Raw genomic sequence first — 20162 nt, forward strand, 5'->3', positions numbered from 1 at the left:
AGAGTGCCAGATCTTGATCAGAACCATTTCCATTTTTATTTATTTTTTTAAATACCAGAACTGGATGATTTTCATGACTTTCAGTTCTGTTAACGGTTCCCGTTTGTGCAATTTTCGGCTGATGCAGAAGAAACATACTAAAATAATCTAACAGTGTTTCCTGCAGCACATTTCGGTGCTAGCGCTGTCCAAGTAGGTATAGCTGCAGCCCGGAGATCTCCAAAAGAGAGCGGGATAACTCCAGAAGGGGGATAGGTCAGCTCCAAAACTGGGCGACACTTACACACACAGTTAGGCTTAGGCAAAGGGTTTGGTTAGGGGATTTGTATATCTTTGTAACATGTTCACTGAATCCAGTTACTGATGAAGGGGCTTTGCCTTCATGCCAGCGTGTTTAAGCATGTGACTCAGCATTTGGACAATCACTAGCATGGGAAGTGTTAATAGCGAGCGAGATGAATACCTATGCTCTATATAGGCCTATATATATTTTATATTTTTTAGATAAATTAGTCCCTCGCACTGTATGCCAAATGTAGGCCTCTATGCAAAATGTCTTCCAGTTATCATTCCTCATGCCACAAAAACTGTTCTATAAATTAATAAGTGGTACCACACAGTGCAGCTGATCAGTTCTGGAAAATCGTCTACAGTTGGGTATGGCATTCGCAATTAGGGTGGCCAGATGTCCCGATAAAACCGGGACAGTCCCAGTTTTACAAGCCGTGTACCACGTCCCGATGGACTTAAAGTCGGGACGCCTTTTGTCCCGATAATTAGTCTTGGTTAGTTTGATTGCTTTAAATAAAAATGTTAAATTGGCATCGCTGTATCATGCTTTTTCTGACATGAGAAACCAGTAGAGTTTAACGAAAGAATCACTCACTGCAATTTCATTGGAGTAATTTTCTCAGAGCGGCTATAACGGCGCAAAACTTCCCTCACCTCTGCCGCCTCCCACATCTGCTGCTGCCTGTCTGCCCAGAAAAAAATCCATTACCTGCTACATGCCAAAATCTAGGAGGAAATGGATCTTATGCTAAATAGCACATAATAATATAAATAAATGTTATGTTATGCTAATATGCTTAAGTGTTTACATGCATGATGAAAGCGTGCAGTAAAGAAAGCGCGAAAAAGGTCGGGACACCATTTCTGCCAATCCAACCTATACTTGCATTGAATCTAAATGTAAACATTATGATAATTCTCAGTTATTTTAGTAGGATAGGCCTGCCTGTTAACTGAGCTGCTTCAGTCGGGTTTTACATATTGCAGTGCGATGAACAAAACAAAATGCGGTTCAAGAAATATAGGCTACAGTCTAACGGCCGCATCCAAGCAGAAAGATGAAAGTTAGGCTGCATTTATGGTAGAGAATTATAACAGCTACAACAGTAAATTACAAATAATACATTGGAAGATATTAATACATTTAATATAAGACAATAAGTATTTACATAACAGTGGATATGACTATGATTTGAGAAGCCAAGCTCAGATCATTCCGACCATACCCTATTTTTAAATGGGAATATGGGTCGCATATTATACCGGGGCGTAGAATAGGAGGCTATGCTCATTTTAAAATCACTGGTCGAGCTTTTGAGAGATGAGCATTCATGAACTTCATGAGCAAGTCGCTCACATCCAAGCGTCCTGTGCTCGCTCACTCTCATGAAAGTAAGCCTATTTTACTGTGTAGGTCTATGCCTCTATAGGCTTGCGGATTTATGGTTATTTTTGTTATTTCGGTAATATTAACTGAGACAAATTCATCTGAACAATTTAACAGCAGTGAACTCTTATTTTGTCTCAAGACCTTGAGGAAGAACAGACACGTTGCAGGATGACCAATCAGAAAAAAGGGGCATTTCAGATGCGTGAATTCATTTTTCACCTCTTTTAGTTTCTTGATGGAATCAAATTATCAAAATGAACAGTGTCCTGTGTCCATTTTTCCAATTTCCTATTTTTAACTTGAGCATAAATTCAAGTACGAAAAACAAGCCATTATTTGTTTTTAATATTGGTTTTGTAAATGGTTAATGAAATAAGTCGTTTTTTGTTTTTCCAGTTTTTAATTCTTAATTGAATATGAAAAGAACGAATGATACACGGATTGGGCTACTGTATATCTCGACAAAGATTTTTCATATTGAAGCAAAACTTAGTATGCTTAATCAGTACCATGATCTGAGGGTACATGCAAAGTTTGGTGACAGCACCACCTATGGGTCAAAATATGTAAATAATGGCTTTTCTGAACAGTATATCCTAAAATTATGAGTTTGGTGTCTATGGATTCCTTTGGTCATGACATGGGGATATCAAGGAGACCCATATCAGCCATATATAATTTTTCCCACATCATCCATACTGCCTCTTCAGGATATTGATTTTTATCAACAAAAAAAATTATATCTTTTGAATGCATTGTCAGATTTATAAGAAATTTGGTATGCATCATTGACATCATGTCCTACACACACACACACACACACACACACACACACACACACTGGCGGCCAAAAGTTTGGAATAATGTACAGATTTTGCTCTTATGGAAAGAAATTGGTACTTTTATTCACCAAAGTGGCATTCAGCTGATCACAATGTATAGTCAGGACATTAATAAAGTGAAAAATTACAATTACAATTTGAAAAAAATGTTCAGAACTTCTTAAACTACTTCAAAGAGTTCTCATCAAAAAAATCCCCCACATGCAGCAATGACAGCTTTGCAGATCCTTGGCATTCTAGCTGTCAGTTTGTCCAGATACTCAGGTGACATTTCACCCCACACTTCCTGTAGCACTTGCCATAGATGTGGCTGTCTTGTCGGGCACTTCTCACGCACATTACAGTCTAGCTGATCCCACAAAAGCTCAATGGGGTTAAGATCCATAACACTCTTTTCCAATTATCTGTTGTCTGATGTCTGTGTTTCTTTGCCCACTCTAACCATTTCTTTTTGTTTTTCTGTTTCAAAAGTGGCTTTTTCTTTGCAATTCTTCCCATAAGGCCTGCACCCCTGAGTCTTCTCTTTACTGTTGTACATGAAACTGGTGTTGAGCGGGTAGAATTCAATGAAGCTGTCAGCTGAGGACATGTGAGGCGTCTATTTCTCAAACTAGAGACTCTGATGTACTTATCCTCTTGTTTAGTTGTACATCTGGCCTTCCACATCTCTTTCTGTCCTTGTTAGAGCCAGTTGTCCTTTGTCTTTGAAGACTGTAGTGTACACCTTTGTATGAAATCTTCAGTTTTTTGGCAATTTCAAGCATTGTATAGCCTTCATTCCTCAAAACAATGATTGACTGATGAGTTTCTAGAGAAAGCTGTTTCTTTTTTCCATTTTTGACCTAATATTGACCTTAAGACATGCCAGTCTATTGCATACTGTGGCAACTCAAAAACAAACACAAAGACAATGTTAAGCTTCATTTAATGAACCAAATAGCTTTCAACTGTGTTTGATATAATGGCAAGTGAATTTCTAGTACCAAATTAGCAATTTAGCATGATTACTCAAGGATAAGGTGTTGGAGTGATGGCTGCTGGAAATGGGGCCTGTCTAGATTTGATAAAAAATGACTTTTTTCAAATAGTGATGGTGCTGTTTTTTACATCAGTAATGTCCTGACTATACTTTGTGATCAGTTGAATGCCACTTTGGTGAGTTAAAGTACCAATTTCCTTCAGAAAAAGCTAAATCTGTACATTATTCCAAACTTTTGGCCACACGTGTGTGTGTGTGTGTGTGTGTATATATATATAAATATATATAATATATATATATATATATATATATATATATATATATATATATATATACACACTCTCTCTATATATATTGTTTTCATATATATGATTTCATGCAATATAGTATGCAAGATTGTAAATTTTATTTTCAGATTTCTCTTTTGATCCTTTCAGTCACATTTTAGCTTGTGTTCAAATTTCACATTCTATCAATTTATATAGACTATCATGAAATTGCATTTTTAACAACATATTCACAAGGTTGGAACCTAATGAAAATGGAATGAATAATTACATTATAAAAATAATAATTTAAGTGCTACTATATTAAATCTATTACACAAAAAAAAAAAAAAAGAAAAGAAAAAAAATTACAAAACTATTTGATTGACACAAAAATACTACATTATGTTGCTTTACTGTATATTGCAGACTGGCCATATATGTCATCATATTATTATCATTAATCATTATTTTCATAAACACATTAGTTTATAGTGCAAATAGTTGTACCGTTTATCACACTTTCCCATCCTTTCATCACTGTTGCACAGGGATAATGAATGAGAGATCAGGTGCTGATCGCCTTTTGAAATAAATAAATTAAGGCAACTTTGTCAGTTTTGCAGATAAATATGAATGGAGGTTTACATCGACACATTAAAAAAAACTGCATCGTCACGATCTTGGTAAAGTAAGAAGCAGATTTATTTTATTTTTTTGGATTTTTCCCCTTTTTCACCCAATTTGGAATGCCCAATTCCCAATGCGCTTTTAAATCATTGTGGTTGTGTAGTGATTCGCCTCAATCCGGGTGGTGGAGGATGAATCTCAGCTGTCTCCGCATCTGAGACCACCAACCTGCGCATCTTATCACGTGGCTTGTTGAGTGCGTTGCCACAGAGACATAGTGCGTGTGGAGGCTTCACGCCATCCACTGCAGCATCCACGCTCAACTCACCACGCGCCCCACCGAGAATGAACCACATTATAGTGACCACGAGGAGGTTACCCCAAGTGACTCTACCCTCCCTAGCAACCAGGCCAATTTGGTTGCTTAGGAGACCTGGCTGGAGTCACTCAGCACACCCTGGGATTCTAACTAGCGAACTAGCGAACTCCAGGGGTGGTAGCCAGCATCTTTTTACCACTGAGCTACCCAGGCCCCCCAAGTAAGAAGCAGATTTTATTATTGTCTCTTCAATAACAACACACAGCAACAAGCGAATACTTACAGGTACTCTTTTACTATAAATGCTGATGTTAGAAAAATCCTGTGGTTGTGTGATAGTTTACAAGCCCTTTTCACTAAATTCTGGTTTTATTATCCTTCTAATTATTTACATTGCGGTCAGTGACAGTGGAACTTTGTCACACTTGCTGGAAATGCAGCCACCTCCTTACTTCCGCGTTGCAAAATAAGGTGGATAACAAGTGCTAAATTGGTACTGTCTCTTTAAGAAATCAGCTCCACAAGCAATTGTTTATGGTTGACTGAGCGCAGTGCACATTAATGAGAGAGAGAAGTTGCACGGTGGTTTTCCCTCATCTGTGCAATGTATGATTAGAATTAATGTTTCTTTTTTGTCTTTTTGATCACCAACTGACTGTATATAACAGAAAGGATTTTAAAAGAAACATGAAATGAAAATGGGGTGCCTGTGTCTCATCTTTGGATACAAAATACACGTAACGAAGCAAAAGGAAACTTTTACTTGTATAATGTGTATTAATTGCTTGCACATATTTACTGTTCACGTTCTCAAATTTAAATACAAGCTCTCGAGTTTTGCTATACTTTTACCTTCTAACAGACGTCCAACAGGTGCGTTACTGGTCAGTAGCCAGGGGCGTAGCAATCATTTCAAAAGTGAGGGGGACAGAGCGATTAGCGCAAGACGAACATCAATATATAAGATATATTTTTAAGGCTCTCAATCGATTACAATTTTTTATTGAATTAATTACATGATTGGCCAGTGAATTTTAACTTTTGCATTTATACATTTAGATATATGCTGTATGAATGACACAGTGTAAACACATTTGCCCTGTGAAAAAGTATGGGGGACGAACTTTGGTTTTATTGAAAGTGAGGGGGATATGTCCCCTGCATCCCCCACGTATTCTACGCCCATGTCTGTTGCCATGCTGTAAAACTGAAAATGTTGTGAAAACAGTCTGGGGAAAAGTTTAACCAAAGTCAGAGTTGATGTCATTAAATGCAATGTGCTCAGGTTCTTCATTAATAGAATCATTAATAGAACCGTTAAGTTACCCGAATCGTCAAGAGGAAATGGAAATGGAATCAAAAATGATAAATACAAAAATGATGTTGGATAAGCCAATGACTGATTAGGTAGCAAGGCAGCTGGCTTAATGAATCAGCCATTAAATGAATCAAGAGCTGAGAGCATTTCTGATTGCCTAAAAATGTATGGGCCACTCCTCTCCTGACTCTATTTTGTTGTTTATAGAGCCTTTCAGAGACAGGTGTGATTTCTCATGACACCTGTTTGTTTCATATTATTATAAGGTAATAATTTATTACTGTAAGGTAGTAGGGTAGTTTATGTAAAACAGTAATATATACACACACACACACACACACACACACACACACATACATACATACATACATATTCATTATGGTAATGAGAATCAACATTGAGACTAATGCTATCCAGACACATAAGGAAAGTGAGAATTTGCAGGGGAAATGTGCTTAGTTGTCAAAATTAATGTCACATTGCAAAAAATCTTATTAGGCTTAAAATGAAATAGGCTTTATTTCCTTATGCAGTAAATACTTAACAGCATGCTATTATCTTCCTCCATTTTATGCAGGTGGAGTTTGGGGACTTTGAGCGTCCATTCTCTAGTCCAGGTGCTTCAGGAGCTGCACAGACTAAATCTAATCAGACCCTGAAACAGGTTCTAGAGCGCTTCTACCCCAAACATTACAGTCACACCTGCACAGAAGAACACATGAGGTACTGATTCCTCCAGTCATACAAACTGTCATATGCAAAATATCCATTTGTTCTTATGCCACTGACATACATATATACTTCTCAGGCAGTTATTACAGAGGCTCTCCACCCGCTGGGCATCTCTAAGGGGTAGGAGTTCATCAGAGTGTATACGAATCTACCTGACCGTAGCGCGGAAGTGGTCCTTTTTTGGAGCCAAACTGTTTGAGGCTGAGGTGAGAGAAATATTACCTATAATACAACACTATAATAATATCCCGCATTGCTATTTTATGATATCGAAACACTTTTACTCTAACGCATCAATTAAACGATACATTTTAACACTTGTATAACATACCCACCTACATTTACACACTTATTCCAATATGATTAGCCTGCGCAGTGTCGGACTTTGGACTCTGAAGTATGCGGTTCGAGACCAGTCAAGAACGTAAGCTGACATGTGAGATGAAAGTGTCATTGAAGTGACACAAAATGACGTGGTTGCTTCAGAAAATGTGCTTTGCATTTCGCATTATCGGTTAGGTTTATGTTAAGATTGTCTATTTTGTGTTACCTCTCATTTGATTTGGGATCACTATTGATTAAGTTTACATTAAAGTTTCAGGTTCAGGATGTACATTTTACTCATTATAACCTCTATCAAATATTCACCTTAACCTAGTCTGATTACGACACCATTCCACTCGCTTTTGGTGCCCCCCACTGGGCATTTCACTGGTAACACAACGGTAACATAATTTTCATGAGATCAGGCTGAAACCCATACTAAACCCATAACTAGATATAAATATTAAATAACAGATTAATAAAACAGGAATGCACCACAGGGGCATTTTTCGCCTCCACTTTTTAAATATCTGGGGCATTTGTTTTTGTGTTGTGCTCTGATTAATAACTAAACCTGGTGTACAGTATATTGTGCAATAATAGTGTGCAATAAGATGTACACTAGGATTCATTTTTCATAATCTCACTCTCTCCCTGTAGCCTGTAACCTCATCGCCACAGCAGAACACGCGTGTGTGGCTGGCAGTACATGAAGATGGAGTCAGCATACTGGAGTTCAACTCTGTAGTAAGTGAACATAGTATTCCCTCCAGTACTTAAGCAGTTTTCCACATTCTTTCAAACCATTTTAAGGTGTTAGTGAAGCCCTAAGTTGACATGTCATCCTTTCTTTTTTTCTCTGTTAGAAAGTGCTAGCATTTCACGCTCATAAAAACATTGTGAAATTTGGGGCTTGTGGACGGAATTTCGTGCTGGCAGTAGTTCTGGGTTCTGGCACCAAGACGTCCAAAGATGAGGCCACTGAGAAGCATCTCTTTGCCATGGCACCACCTAAGGTAGATTTCTTAGATGTGTTCGGTCTTCAAAATAGAAACTGACAGAACACAAACGCACACACCAAAGGACACAGGAACACACAGACTGATGAATACCTTTTTTTTTAATTTATTTTATTATTTTTTTTGCAATGTTTAAATATCAAAGGATGTCGTTCAACCATTTTCAGCATTTCAGACCAGGGATAGACTGGGACTAGAAGCAGCCAGGGCCCAAAGCCCATCATATTTCACAGTGGATTATTGCATTTATTTAGTGACGAAAATAAAGCATAGGGAGCTGCAAGGACACAAATTAATCAATGAAAGGGGCTGGTGGAACTTAGTAGTAGGCTAAATCCCATAAAATGACTGTGATTGTGCAATTATGTAGAGTAGTGGAGTGCTTTGTGCAGGCTGGCACCCCGTTTTTGGAACACTTTCTCCCTTTAAGTCTTTGTAAATTTACTCTTTATATAAATTTTGGTTTCAACCAAAAATCCTGGTGCTTCCTATGTCCAGTTCATCCCTGTTTCATACAAAGCTAGAGAATGGAAATACTGCAACAACAAACTACTTCAGAATTCACTAAAACATACATACAGATTTTACAATGTGTTCCTTAGTTTTGTATTTTCATTATTCTGTTCCCCAGGTTCGAGACTTGGCATTGCTCATAGCCAGTTACATTAACAGCACCCAACAGCAAAAAGCAGCAGCCCACCACCTGTCCGCCCCAGCCCTGCTGCTGGCCCAGTCTGGAGAGCTGACGAGCAAGGAGTCCAGGAGCAAGTCTCCACCAGCTGCCTGCAGACCCAGCAAAGCACCCACCCTCCTGTAATACATCTATTAGTGGATTGTTTGTGTGCTAGTGGCTGGACTACAGATATTGAAGGATTGTGCTGTGGCTTCCTGTTAGGGCCAAGGGTGACATGGACAGTTGTTCTTAACACAAAAATTGGGAGAATCTCAAAAAAGCCTGTCCAGGTTACATATCACCCCAAAATCAAATATCATATTTTGCATAAACAATTTAAGCTTGATTTTAAAACCTCTAAAGGATTGTTCCGGGTTCAGTACAAGTTAAGCTCATAATTCGTCAGCATTTGTGGCATAATGTTGATTAACACAAAAAAAATAATTTTGAATCATCCTTCGTTTATTTAAAAAAAAGCAAAAATCATGGTAACAGTAAGGTGCTTACAATGGAAGTGAATGAGGCCAGTTCATAAAGTATTACCAGTTTCAAAAGTACATTCACAAGACATAAACATTATTTGTTGTAATATTATTTTAGTGTGATTTAAAAAAAATAAAATAAAAAAAATTGTATCCTATATTACAACTTTGTTGCCACGATGACGCACCATCAGGAAACTGTAAGTGGTTTCATCACTCTGAAATCATGTTAACATGTACAGTATATTGTTTACGTATTATGAATATACTTTTGAAACAGTGTGTATTTTAGTGTTTATGAATTGGCCTCTGCCTTACTGTAACCCAGATTTATTTGATTTTTTTTAAATAAACATGGAACGAGTCAAAATTATTTTCTGTGGTAATCAGCATTATGCCAAAAATGCTGTTGAGCTGAGCTTAACTTGTATTGAACCCGAACATTGCTTTGAGTTTTTGCACATTATTTTTCTGACAACTAAATCACAAAATTACTGTAATACATTTTTAGATCAGTATAATTTAAAGGCCAAACAATAAATGCAACCATGATGTATAAATACTTTACCATTTAAATAATATATCATTGTTTTTTTTTATTTTTTTTTTATTGTAGTGATAATGTCAAAATGCAAAAGCGATAATGGTCATAAAATAGACTTTGTTTTCTTTAACAAAACATAGTTTCTTATTTCTTTTTATTGGATTTATTATGATGTTTTTGACAGCTTTTGTGAGATTCACCCAAATACACTTTGCCAAGTTAATATGGTACGTTAATATTTCTATTTAAAGTTCAATGTTATGAGACTGAAAGTTTTGGTTCTCAGGCTCTATGTAAGAACCTAAGCAATCTCATTTCAAAAAAGACACAAATACATTTTCTTTTTTTTTTTTTAATCACCAGTACACTTGTAGCAACGATCATAGAATGAGCAATACCATAGTTATTTAACCTCCCACAAAGAATTCTCCCCAAACATTTATGTTTAAGCATGTTTAAGCATGTACAGAGAGAATGAAAGGATTGTGATATAGGAAGTGCATTGCAAAGACAGAATGTGTGGGTTTTTGTGGGGGAAAAAAGCAAGCATGGAGTCTAGTGATGGTTTTAAGGTTCTTATGCGATGGCTGGGAGATTTCAAGGGATAATAAATACTGGATAGGCCATATAACATTCATAAATACATTTAAATTGGGGTTATCGATTTAACATGTTAATTCAGTGCAATTAAGCATATGAAAAATAATATGTTAAAAAACGTATCATGCCCCTGAACTGTACGTTAATTCTGTAATAAGAATGTTTCTACCATCAAAGCCATTTAAGCTTGATGTACCACCTTGATGTCGCAGCAGGGGGTAGTCAGCACTACAGCTGTACATGGTACTCGTCAAACCAACACGAGCATCAGGCAGCATACAGTCTTTGACAGACACGCTTTTACGCTTAAAGTCAGATGGACTGAGCTTACAGAATGTGTTTTTTAACATTTCAAACTACATATAACTTGGCATAGCATTCTAAAAACAGCGCTTACGACTAGAGATGGTGAAAACTAGTGAAGCACGATGCAACCAAAGTAAAACATGAGTACATAGACCAATAAAAATAGCTTAAAGAGAAGTAGGCCAATAAAAGGGTTAAGTTTAATGAAATGGAAATAAAACAAACAATATATGAATATGATGTAATGTATTTGAATTATCTGAATTATAATTATTATATATTCATAATGATTTTTTTATATTTTATATTTATATTATTATATACTAAATTATCTTGATTTGGGGGCTTTTCTCAGTAAATATTAATACATGCAATTAATTTTATGTAATTTATTTGATTAAAAATTTTTACACTGATTCCACAATTTCTATCACGTTATATATATACTGTATATATTGATCTTTTATCATGAATACTAAATAGATTTGGTTAGCATGATTATGTATGCTCTGTCTGTATGCCATATAACTTAAACAGTTCAACCTATCAGTAGGCCAGAAATCCAGAAATTGTCTTTGCTCTGGATGAATAATTTGGCTCTATTTGTATGAATAATGGCTTCACTTTCACACTGGGTTTCTTGTAATCAGTATTTTCATCACACAAACTCTTTTTGTATATTATCCAAATGTCTGTTTTTGGCAGGTTTTCTGTATTTGTTCCCAAGTTTCTTTAAATTCCCAATTCACTGAAATGAAGAACTAGGTATTTTGCACATCCCATATCCTCCCACTTTGCAAAGAGTTGTTTATGTCATTTTATGAGTGTTTCATCTGGTTCTATTGACAGATTGCCTCAAATCATTACACAGAATCAAATGATTTTTTTCAATTACTTTGATATGTTGTTTGGAAAATTGCCTTGCTATTCAGACTCTCTTGACTTTTTGCTGGTTTTCACCAGCCCTGACTCATCTTATTATTACAGCAGGAATGCAGATCAAATGGCCATGTGAATGTGATCTTGATAAAGAATACATGATATGTGAAAACTATTTTAAAATATAGACATTTATATTATAGCTACTGTAGAAACCAGGCTTTAAAGGGATAGTTCACAAAAAAAAAAAAAAAATGCTGTCTTCATTTATTCATGCCGTCCAAACCCTGTGTGACATTTGTTTCTAGTGTGAGACAAAAGACAGTCACCATTCACTGCTTTCATTGCATCTTTTTTTTCTCCATGCAGTAACAGTGAATAGTGACTGAGGCTAACGTTCTGCCAAACATCTCCTTTTGTGTTCCATGGAAGAAAGAAAGTCATACAGGTTTAGACTGGCTTTGGAGTATCGTCGATAATATGCACCGAAACACAGGTGAGAGGGAAACCATGGTCACAGAAATGTCCCTCCCTCCTGTGACCCACACTCATCTGTTAGGGTTTGCTATTTAATCCCTCCTTTTTGCCATGGAAACATACTGGTTGTGTGTGACTCTCAGGTGTGAGTGCGGATGGGGGAGGGCTAAATGTGATCTACCCAAACCTGTCCAAACTAGTCTGAGAAACAAATGCTCTCTTCTGTGAAAATGATTCGAAAATATCTAAATGGCAAAACAAAGAGCCGCAGATGTCCAAAACAGGGAGTGCCGACCAAGCTTTTGTTTGGAGGTTTCTCAAGTGAGATTTATTACATTGAAATGCCTGTCCATTACAAAAACATAACCAGTGCTTTTCCCATCTGCTTCAATTAAATCTTGTGTAATATGGCTACCTTGATTTGATCATGGGAAATACAGCAACTTCATTTGCACTAGTATATGTACAGTATATGTGGAGTTTCCACCTTCTTAAAGGGATAGTTCACCCAAAAATGAAAATTCTCTCATCATTTACTCACCCTCATGCCATCCCTGATGTGTATGACTTTCTCTCTTCTGCAGAACACAAATGAAGATTTTTAGAAACATTTCTCAGCTCTTTTGGTCCATACAATGCAAGTGAATGGGTGCCAAAATCTTGGAGCTCCAAAAATCACATAAATCATCATAAAAGTAATCCTTAAGACTCCAGTGGTTAAATTCATGTCTTCAGAAGCAATATGATAGGTCTGGGTGAGAAACACATCACTTCTTGTGTTTTTGGTGATTCACATTCTTCATGCATATCGCCCTCTACTGGGCAGAGAGAAGATTTTGAAGCAAAAAATGACTAAAATATTTATCTGTTTCTCCCCCACACCTATCATATCACTTCTGAAGCTATGGATTCAAACACTGAAGTTGTATGGATTACTTTTATGCTACCTTTGTGATTTTTGGAGCGTCAAAATTTTGGCACCCATTAACTTGCATTGCATGGACCTACAGAGCAGAAATATTCTTCTAAAAATCATAATTTTTGTTCTGCAGAAGAATGTCATACACATCTGGGATGGCATGAGGGTGAGTAAATGAGAGAATTTTCATTTTTGGGTGAACTATCCCTTTAAGTGTGGGAAAGCTTTGCATAACTGATAGAAGTTGCAAGGAAGCTGGTCATTCATTAATATGCCTTTTAAAACCTGAACAAACTATTGAACCAAAACACAACTTCCAAGTTTGTGGGAAAAGGTTGCTGTCTTTGTATTAGTCACAGCACAAGGATAGTAACATTGTTGCCTGAAACTTGAGAAACAAGTCCGACCTGTGTTTAGAACTGTCCTATGCACTGGTCTCTCAAGGGTTTAATTATTAGTCTTACGGTGGAGCACTCATTTTGGTCAGGAGTTTAATGAACACCCCCTTTGTCTTTTAAAAACAAATGTTAAAAGGTTTAGAGGGGTCAATAATTAAAAGGACTTTGGGCTACAATGAAAATATTTGTACTCAAAACCAGTGCAAGCAGCAACGAGAATGCCGAAATAAAACAATTCAAACTAGCCTTTCTAAAGTGTTGCCATGACTTCATACACTTTACCACTGAAAAACAAGCTTATTCAAATCTCATACGTCAGAGAACAGGTGTGGCACTACAGTTTCCTGTTTGCAGAGCTGACAGAACATTCCAATCTTGTGCATTCATGAAGAGCCACCCTGGTTGACATGCTATAATTTTGTTCCTTGTTTTTATGTCATCTTTAGTTTGAAAGAACTTTCAAATTGACATGAAATTAAATGTCAAAAGTGCAGTTAAATAAATTCAGTGCCATCGAGCATCATGTTCCTGGAAACATACTGACCAATGTATGTCCATAGGTTTTGCTTTCATGCATATGGTGAAGGTCTTGTTTTAGTAATGAGCCAAAAGTTTAAACACAAACAAATTTTATTAAAAACTCACAATTCACACACAAACTGTACAATGTTAAAATGTCAAATTCAAAATAAGCCCACATTAAATGGCAAAAAAAGCAACAGAAACAGTTTAAAACAAATGTACTCTAATGTAACAGACACTTAATTTCCCCAATATGAAAAATTGTCAAGAATATTCACAGCAGGTCTGTGCTTTAGCATAGGGTACATCCCAGTGTTAGACTTGAGTACACGTGATTCATGGCTTAAGACATGGTCTCCATCTCTTTTGGCTGAAAAATGAACAAAAGAAATTAAAAACATAAGCTTGCTCCTTGCTGGGAAATCTCATACAAACATCATAATTGAGAATTACCAACCTGTGCTTTGCTGTACTGGGCCTTCTCTCGTCGCCTCAAGAAGAACTAATAAAAGGGGAGCAAGAGTTAGATCCAAACATAAAATGCACAATTTAGGTTATGTACACAGAAAATACAAAAAGCAAATATATAATAGCTCTTACAAGAACAAGAAGTCCTGCAATCACAACCAAGCTGACCACCACAATGACAGCGATTACGCCACCAGTCAGCCTTTGCATGGTGAAGGTGGGCGCCACTTCATCTACATAGTATACTAGGATGTTTTCCATGTGCACCTTGGTTCCCTCAACACTGACCTCAAATGGGGCAGGGTTTTTATACAGGGGCAAAACCTTGATCTAGAAAATAAGTGCACAAATTAAAGCAAAACACTGAGAAACTGTACTATTAGGATGGACAATTGTGGCGATTAAATTCTTACATCTTTCTCCATGTAATAGGTCATGAGGGACAGGTCTACATTCTGGTCTCCTTTAGGCTTCTGGACATCCACGACAATCAAACGGCCCTTGTCATCATACTGGAAAAGAGGTGTCATTAGGTCTACTCAAAAGCTACCAACTGGCTCAAAAAAAAAAAAAAAAAAAAAAGTACATTTACTTACTTTAACCTCTTTCACAAGGTCCTTATTGATCTTGTAACGCTCCAGCAACGCATTCTGAATCCCACTGCAAATTTGAACAAGAGAATAAAGGTACTGCAAAATGGAACAACTCCACACTCAATGGCCAAACATCAAGCAATCAAGTACACTTCATAGGGTCAGACATAAAATTTAACGTACGTCTTCAACTTGGTGGAATCCAAAGCTCCAACTACTTCTTTATGCTTCATTTCAAGTCGAACCCAACTGGGAGAGAAAACAGCATTGTCAGAACAGTGTTGTTTCAACAAACTACGGTACACTCAGATCATATTATACCAGGTGTGTCCTGTTAGCATTAAAACACTTTAACATCACAAGGTGCACTCACTAGGTATCCACAGGCTCACACTTGATGTTCTTGTCTCCCTTGTCGCTTCGGCGCACACCGGCACTGTTGACACACCAACACACATTGGTGCCATTACACTGGACAGCTTTGAACTTCCCGTTGTTCTCACACACAGGGTCATAGATGCCATCATTGTCCACGAAGGCGGTCTCGACCGGCTTCCCTCCAACTGAACGAGTGCTCTGGCCCGTTCTGGCACGAAACATCTCCGCTTTCATGAGGTAGCACTTGGGAATCACTGTGGGGAGGAAGGGAGATTAAAAAGTTAGGACACTTCAACTGAAACTAGCATAGAAACACTTTGTGGTTCAAATTAACAATTCACATACAAGGGGAAACTTACACTTTGTGCAATCAATCTCCTGCTTAGTAGATTCATCAAGCGGAAGTTTACATTTGCATGGATTTTCATCACATATCGCCCATTTCATGGTGGGGCATTCACCTGTTCAATTAAAACACCAAAGTATATTAAGACAATAGCTCGGGTAAAACATAGTAGTCTTTTTTTTTTTTTTTTTTTTTTTTTTTAGTAGGCATCTGCTTAAGGAACAGTTAACACCTAAATGGCCAAAAACGGCTCAAAAACGAGCCAACAGACCAGGTTGGGAGACCAGCTAAGGCTGGTTTAAGATGGTTTTTCCTTCAGCGGGGCCGGCAGAAATTAAAATGTAGCCTGAAAACCACTCCTAAGAGTTTGCCCCATCCCCCTACATACTGAACCACACCCTGGATCTCATTGTTTTGTTAGCCTCCAACTGTTCCGTGTAATACAAAAGGCTTAAACGGTTGAGGCCACCGTTTATTCCATTTAAACTTCCCCTCCATTTTAAATTGAGGCACTTTTCTCGCTATTTGAAAGTGAAATAAATACAATTAACACTTACATTGTGCGGCGACCATGTCCATAAAAGTCACAACGAACAAGGCGATTAAAACCTTCATCGTGGGGAAGAACTGGAAAACAAGAGATTGATGTTTCAGCGTTATAAAATACTCCGTGCGAAGATCTGACACGAAGTCGCGTGTACTCCGCGAGCTCCGATACGCGCAGTTCAACTAGAATTTAACCACACAACTTTGAGCTGTTCTTACCGTGTAAGACAGACCACAAAAAACAACAAAGAAGACAAATATGATCCAACCAGGAACCTAATAAAGTATTGATCAGGCAGTGATGTTCTCGCAACCCCGCCAAACGACTGCTGTAAACTCCAAACAGGTGACAAACTATGTATACCTGTTTGAGAAAAGGGACGTCATGTGGAATTAGGATGTGGGCGGGATTAACTCGGTGGCCGACTCACCTTTTTTCCGCCCATGGCCATATTTGGCAGAGCCACTTGACGCATCGAGAGCCAACGAACAAATTATAGAAACTTCCTGTCTTTGTTTTGTAAATGTCAACAACTAAACAAGGTTTTCGGTTCACGTTCAACACTTAGCATACAAACTCAGAATACCTAGCTGAAACTGCAGCAATAGCAAGTACCTAGCTGCAAGGTGTAGGGTACAAAAGGGCTAAGACCCCATGGGGTAAAAGGTACTTTTGGTTTTAATTTCTCCCAAAAGACCAAACAGCATCAAAAACTACCACAGGACTTTCATAAAGACCTGTTTGTCACTATGCACTGCAAAATATTCCTGTGTGTATTGTCTCAAGTTTGATTTTGAGGTAATTTTTTTCTTATGTTCTTCAGTTATTACTTCTTTTCAAACATACTATGTTGCTCTATCAGTATTCAATAAAAATACATGTATTTTCTCAATCTTAAAACACTTTGCGACCAGAAAAAAGCACATTTTCCATAAGATGTGCCTTTAGCCCTGTTGTACCCTATATGACTTGACACAAGCACCAAACTGAAGGAGACCTGCACACTTTGCACTAAATTAAAAATACTTTTATGTAGGTCTACATAGTAATCTAATATTTCAAATACTTATAATTGCCTTTGCATATGTACAGAGTGAGTATACATGTATACATATACAAGTATACGTGAGTATAAATGTTTATTTATACAAAGGCAATGTACACGCAGGCCAGTAAAGATTCTTTGAATCTTTGAAAGTAGACAGGTAGTGGAATGAGAAGCACAATAAGATGAAAGAGAAACACACAATATGGGCATTATATGTGTTCAGTTATGGAGCATTCAATGTTACAGGTAAAGTCATTCAATAAGGCATCAACACTTCTCTCTGTGTGTGTTTCTGTAAGTATGCAGAGAAAACCAGGTGAACAGGTTTGGACAGAGGTGGCCCAACCCCCAGCCACTACTATCTGAGCTTTTCACAACCAGGATACTCTCTACACCAGATGATTAAAAAAAAAATTTGTAAACAAATTTTTTTGAAAGCTTTGTCAGATTTTTAACTATGCTGAAAATGTCATCTTTGTCACATGCATATAGGTATCATCATGACCGGATGTAAAGCACAGCACCATCAAAGCTCTGCAATTTGGGTTATGACACACCCTTCCAGACTGATACCCACAACAACATCGAAACTGACGTCATACTCTCTGTAGTTTAGTGTTATCTCTTAAGTCACAACAGAATTTATGGATTATTTGATAATATACCCCCCCCCCCCCCCAATAATCAAAACTAGCAAGTACAATATTTATACCATGATCAATGGAAACATGTAAATGCTTCACGCTGCAACCCCCCAGATTTTCAAGCCAAATCTACGCCCCTTGGGTTCATGTTTAGTGGAAGTTGAGATTTCTGTGCCAAAGTGCTGAAAAACAATAATTCAGATTAAATGAGATAAACATTTTTCATATGCAGGCACCACTGATTCATTCTAGTATTGATACAAAAATACAACATAACATTTTGGGTTCACATAAACGTGTCACAAAATTTTTATGATATCAATGTTACAGAAGACATGTTATAGATGAAAATTATAACATAACTTCCAGACTACAGACTACAGCACATCTCACTGGATAATTTATAAGCTGTGTCCGAAATCATTCACTTATTCACTATTTCCTATATAGTGAATGGCAGTGAGTGCACTGTATCTCAGCAGTGAGTGAACAAAATGAGTGAGTGAATTCTGACGCTGACGTATACACCGAGAATCAGAGCTCTGGGGCTGTCACAGAAACAACGTCACATATGAACTTTTAAAATACTTGGGCCTTGCTTGTTATTCTTATTAAATAATATATTAATACAATAAATCTTCATTCTGTTTGTCATTTTTAATACATATGTTAATATAAAGAGTATACACATTTTATCAAATGTACATTATTATATTTATGTTATACTTTAGTATCTTTAAACTCCAATTCAAGCTGGGTAGCATTTCTAATTCGACCATAAACAGCACCAAAGTTACCATAACCTACATGTTTTAACTGAATATTTCAATCATCCACAGAATTATCATTTCCACTGTGTGCAGTCTCCTGAGTTAAAATAACATCACCTCAGTGAATTATTATTAAATGAAGAATTCTTCAGCTTAATGGCAAAATTCTGTATAAAATATAAATAGAGTACATTTTAAAATGTATCTGTATGTTTTGCCTCTCTATATGTTATTATGCTATTTTAATCAAGTGATTATTTGTCAAAAAGTAATTTAATACAGTCAACGTGAAATAAAACTTTGCAGGAGTGAAGGAAGCAGTAAACTATCAGCTTGTACGTCTTCCCGGTGGTGGATTATGGGCAATTAACCATCGTCGAGTGTACATCGAATGCATTTTCTCAATCTTAAAACACTTTGCGACCAGAAAAAAGCACATTTTCCATAAGATGTGCCTTTAGACCTGTTGTACCCTATATGACTTGACACAAGCACCAAACTGAAGGAGACCTGCACACTTTGCACTAAATTAAAAATACTTTTATGTAGGTCTACATAGTAATCTAATATTTCAAATACTTATAATTGCCTTTGCATATGTACAGAGTGAGTATACATGTATACATATACAAGTATACGTGAGTATAAATGTTTATTTATACAAAGGCAATGTACACGCAGGCCAGTAAAGATTCTTTGAATCTTTGAAAGTAGACAGGTAGTGGAATGAGAAGCACAATAAGATGAAAGAGAAACACACAATATGGGCATTATATTTGTTCAGTTATGGAGCATTCAATGTTACAGGTAAAGTCATTCAATAAGGCATCAACACTTCTCTCTGTGTGTGTTTCTGTAAGTATGCAGAGAAAACCAGGTGAACAGGTTTGGACAGAGGTGGCCCAACCCCCAGCCACTACTGTCTGAGCTTTAACAACCAGGATACTCTCTACACCAGATGATTTAAAACATTTCTTAAACAAATTTTCTTGAAAGCTTTGTCAGATTTTTAACTATGCTGAAAATGTCATCTTTGTCACATGCGTCTAGGACACATGTATCATCATGACCAGATGTAAAGCACAGCACCATCAAAGCTCAGCAGTTTGGGTTATGACACACCCTTCCAGACTGATACCCACAACAACATCGAAACTGACGTCATACTCTCTGTAGTTTAGTGTTATCTCTTAAGTAACAACAGAGCTTATGGATTATTTGATACACCCCCCCCCATAATCAAAACTAGCAAGTACAATATATTTATACCACAATCAATGGAAACATGTAAATGCTTCACGCTGCAACCCCCATTTTTGAAGCCCAATCTACGCCCTTGGCGTAGGCGTAAATTAGGTAGGGATGAACTTTCGGGAAATCTAAACTGTCCCGACCAACATTTGGGCAATTTTACCACACAGAAAATACTTTAACTTTATACTGTGTTTTTATTTTCAT

The 20162-nt window shown here is 37.0% G+C and overlaps 2 protein-coding genes across 3 annotated transcripts in view; one reads left to right on the forward strand and one right to left on the reverse strand.

The window, feature by feature from the left end:
* plekhh2 (pleckstrin homology domain containing, family H (with MyTH4 domain) member 2) overlaps positions 1–11131 on the forward strand; it is a 68668-nt gene extending 57537 nt beyond the window's left edge. For both annotated transcript variants that reach the window (XM_051651193.1, XM_051651194.1), the window contains 5 exons: positions 6613–6758; positions 6844–6973; positions 7752–7838; positions 7958–8107; positions 8742–11131. In XM_051651193.1, coding sequence (XP_051507153.1) covers positions 6613–6758; positions 6844–6973; positions 7752–7838; positions 7958–8107; positions 8742–8927 — 699 coding nt within the window. In that variant the 3' untranslated portion in view covers positions 8928–11131. The remainder of the gene's footprint in view (positions 1–6612; positions 6759–6843; positions 6974–7751; positions 7839–7957; positions 8108–8741) is intronic.
* Positions 11132–14000: 2869 nt separating this feature from the next.
* epcam (epithelial cell adhesion molecule) lies at positions 14001–16625 on the reverse strand. The gene is made up of 10 exons (XM_051651195.1): positions 16461–16625; positions 16253–16322; positions 15709–15810; positions 15345–15603; positions 15155–15220; positions 14975–15038; positions 14792–14890; positions 14511–14708; positions 14368–14412; positions 14001–14280 (listed from the first exon to the last, which is right to left on the reverse strand). The coding sequence occupies exons 2-10, from the start codon at positions 16308–16310 to the stop codon at positions 14254–14256; spliced, it is 918 nt and encodes a 305-aa protein (XP_051507155.1). The 5' UTR covers positions 16311–16322; positions 16461–16625; the 3' UTR covers positions 14001–14253.
* Positions 16626–20162: the final 3537 nt, after the last annotated feature.

Source organism: Myxocyprinus asiaticus, chromosome 23, assembly GCF_019703515.2.
Source record: "Myxocyprinus asiaticus isolate MX2 ecotype Aquarium Trade chromosome 23, UBuf_Myxa_2, whole genome shotgun sequence".
Taxonomy (NCBI): domain Eukaryota; kingdom Metazoa; phylum Chordata; class Actinopteri; order Cypriniformes; family Catostomidae; genus Myxocyprinus; species Myxocyprinus asiaticus.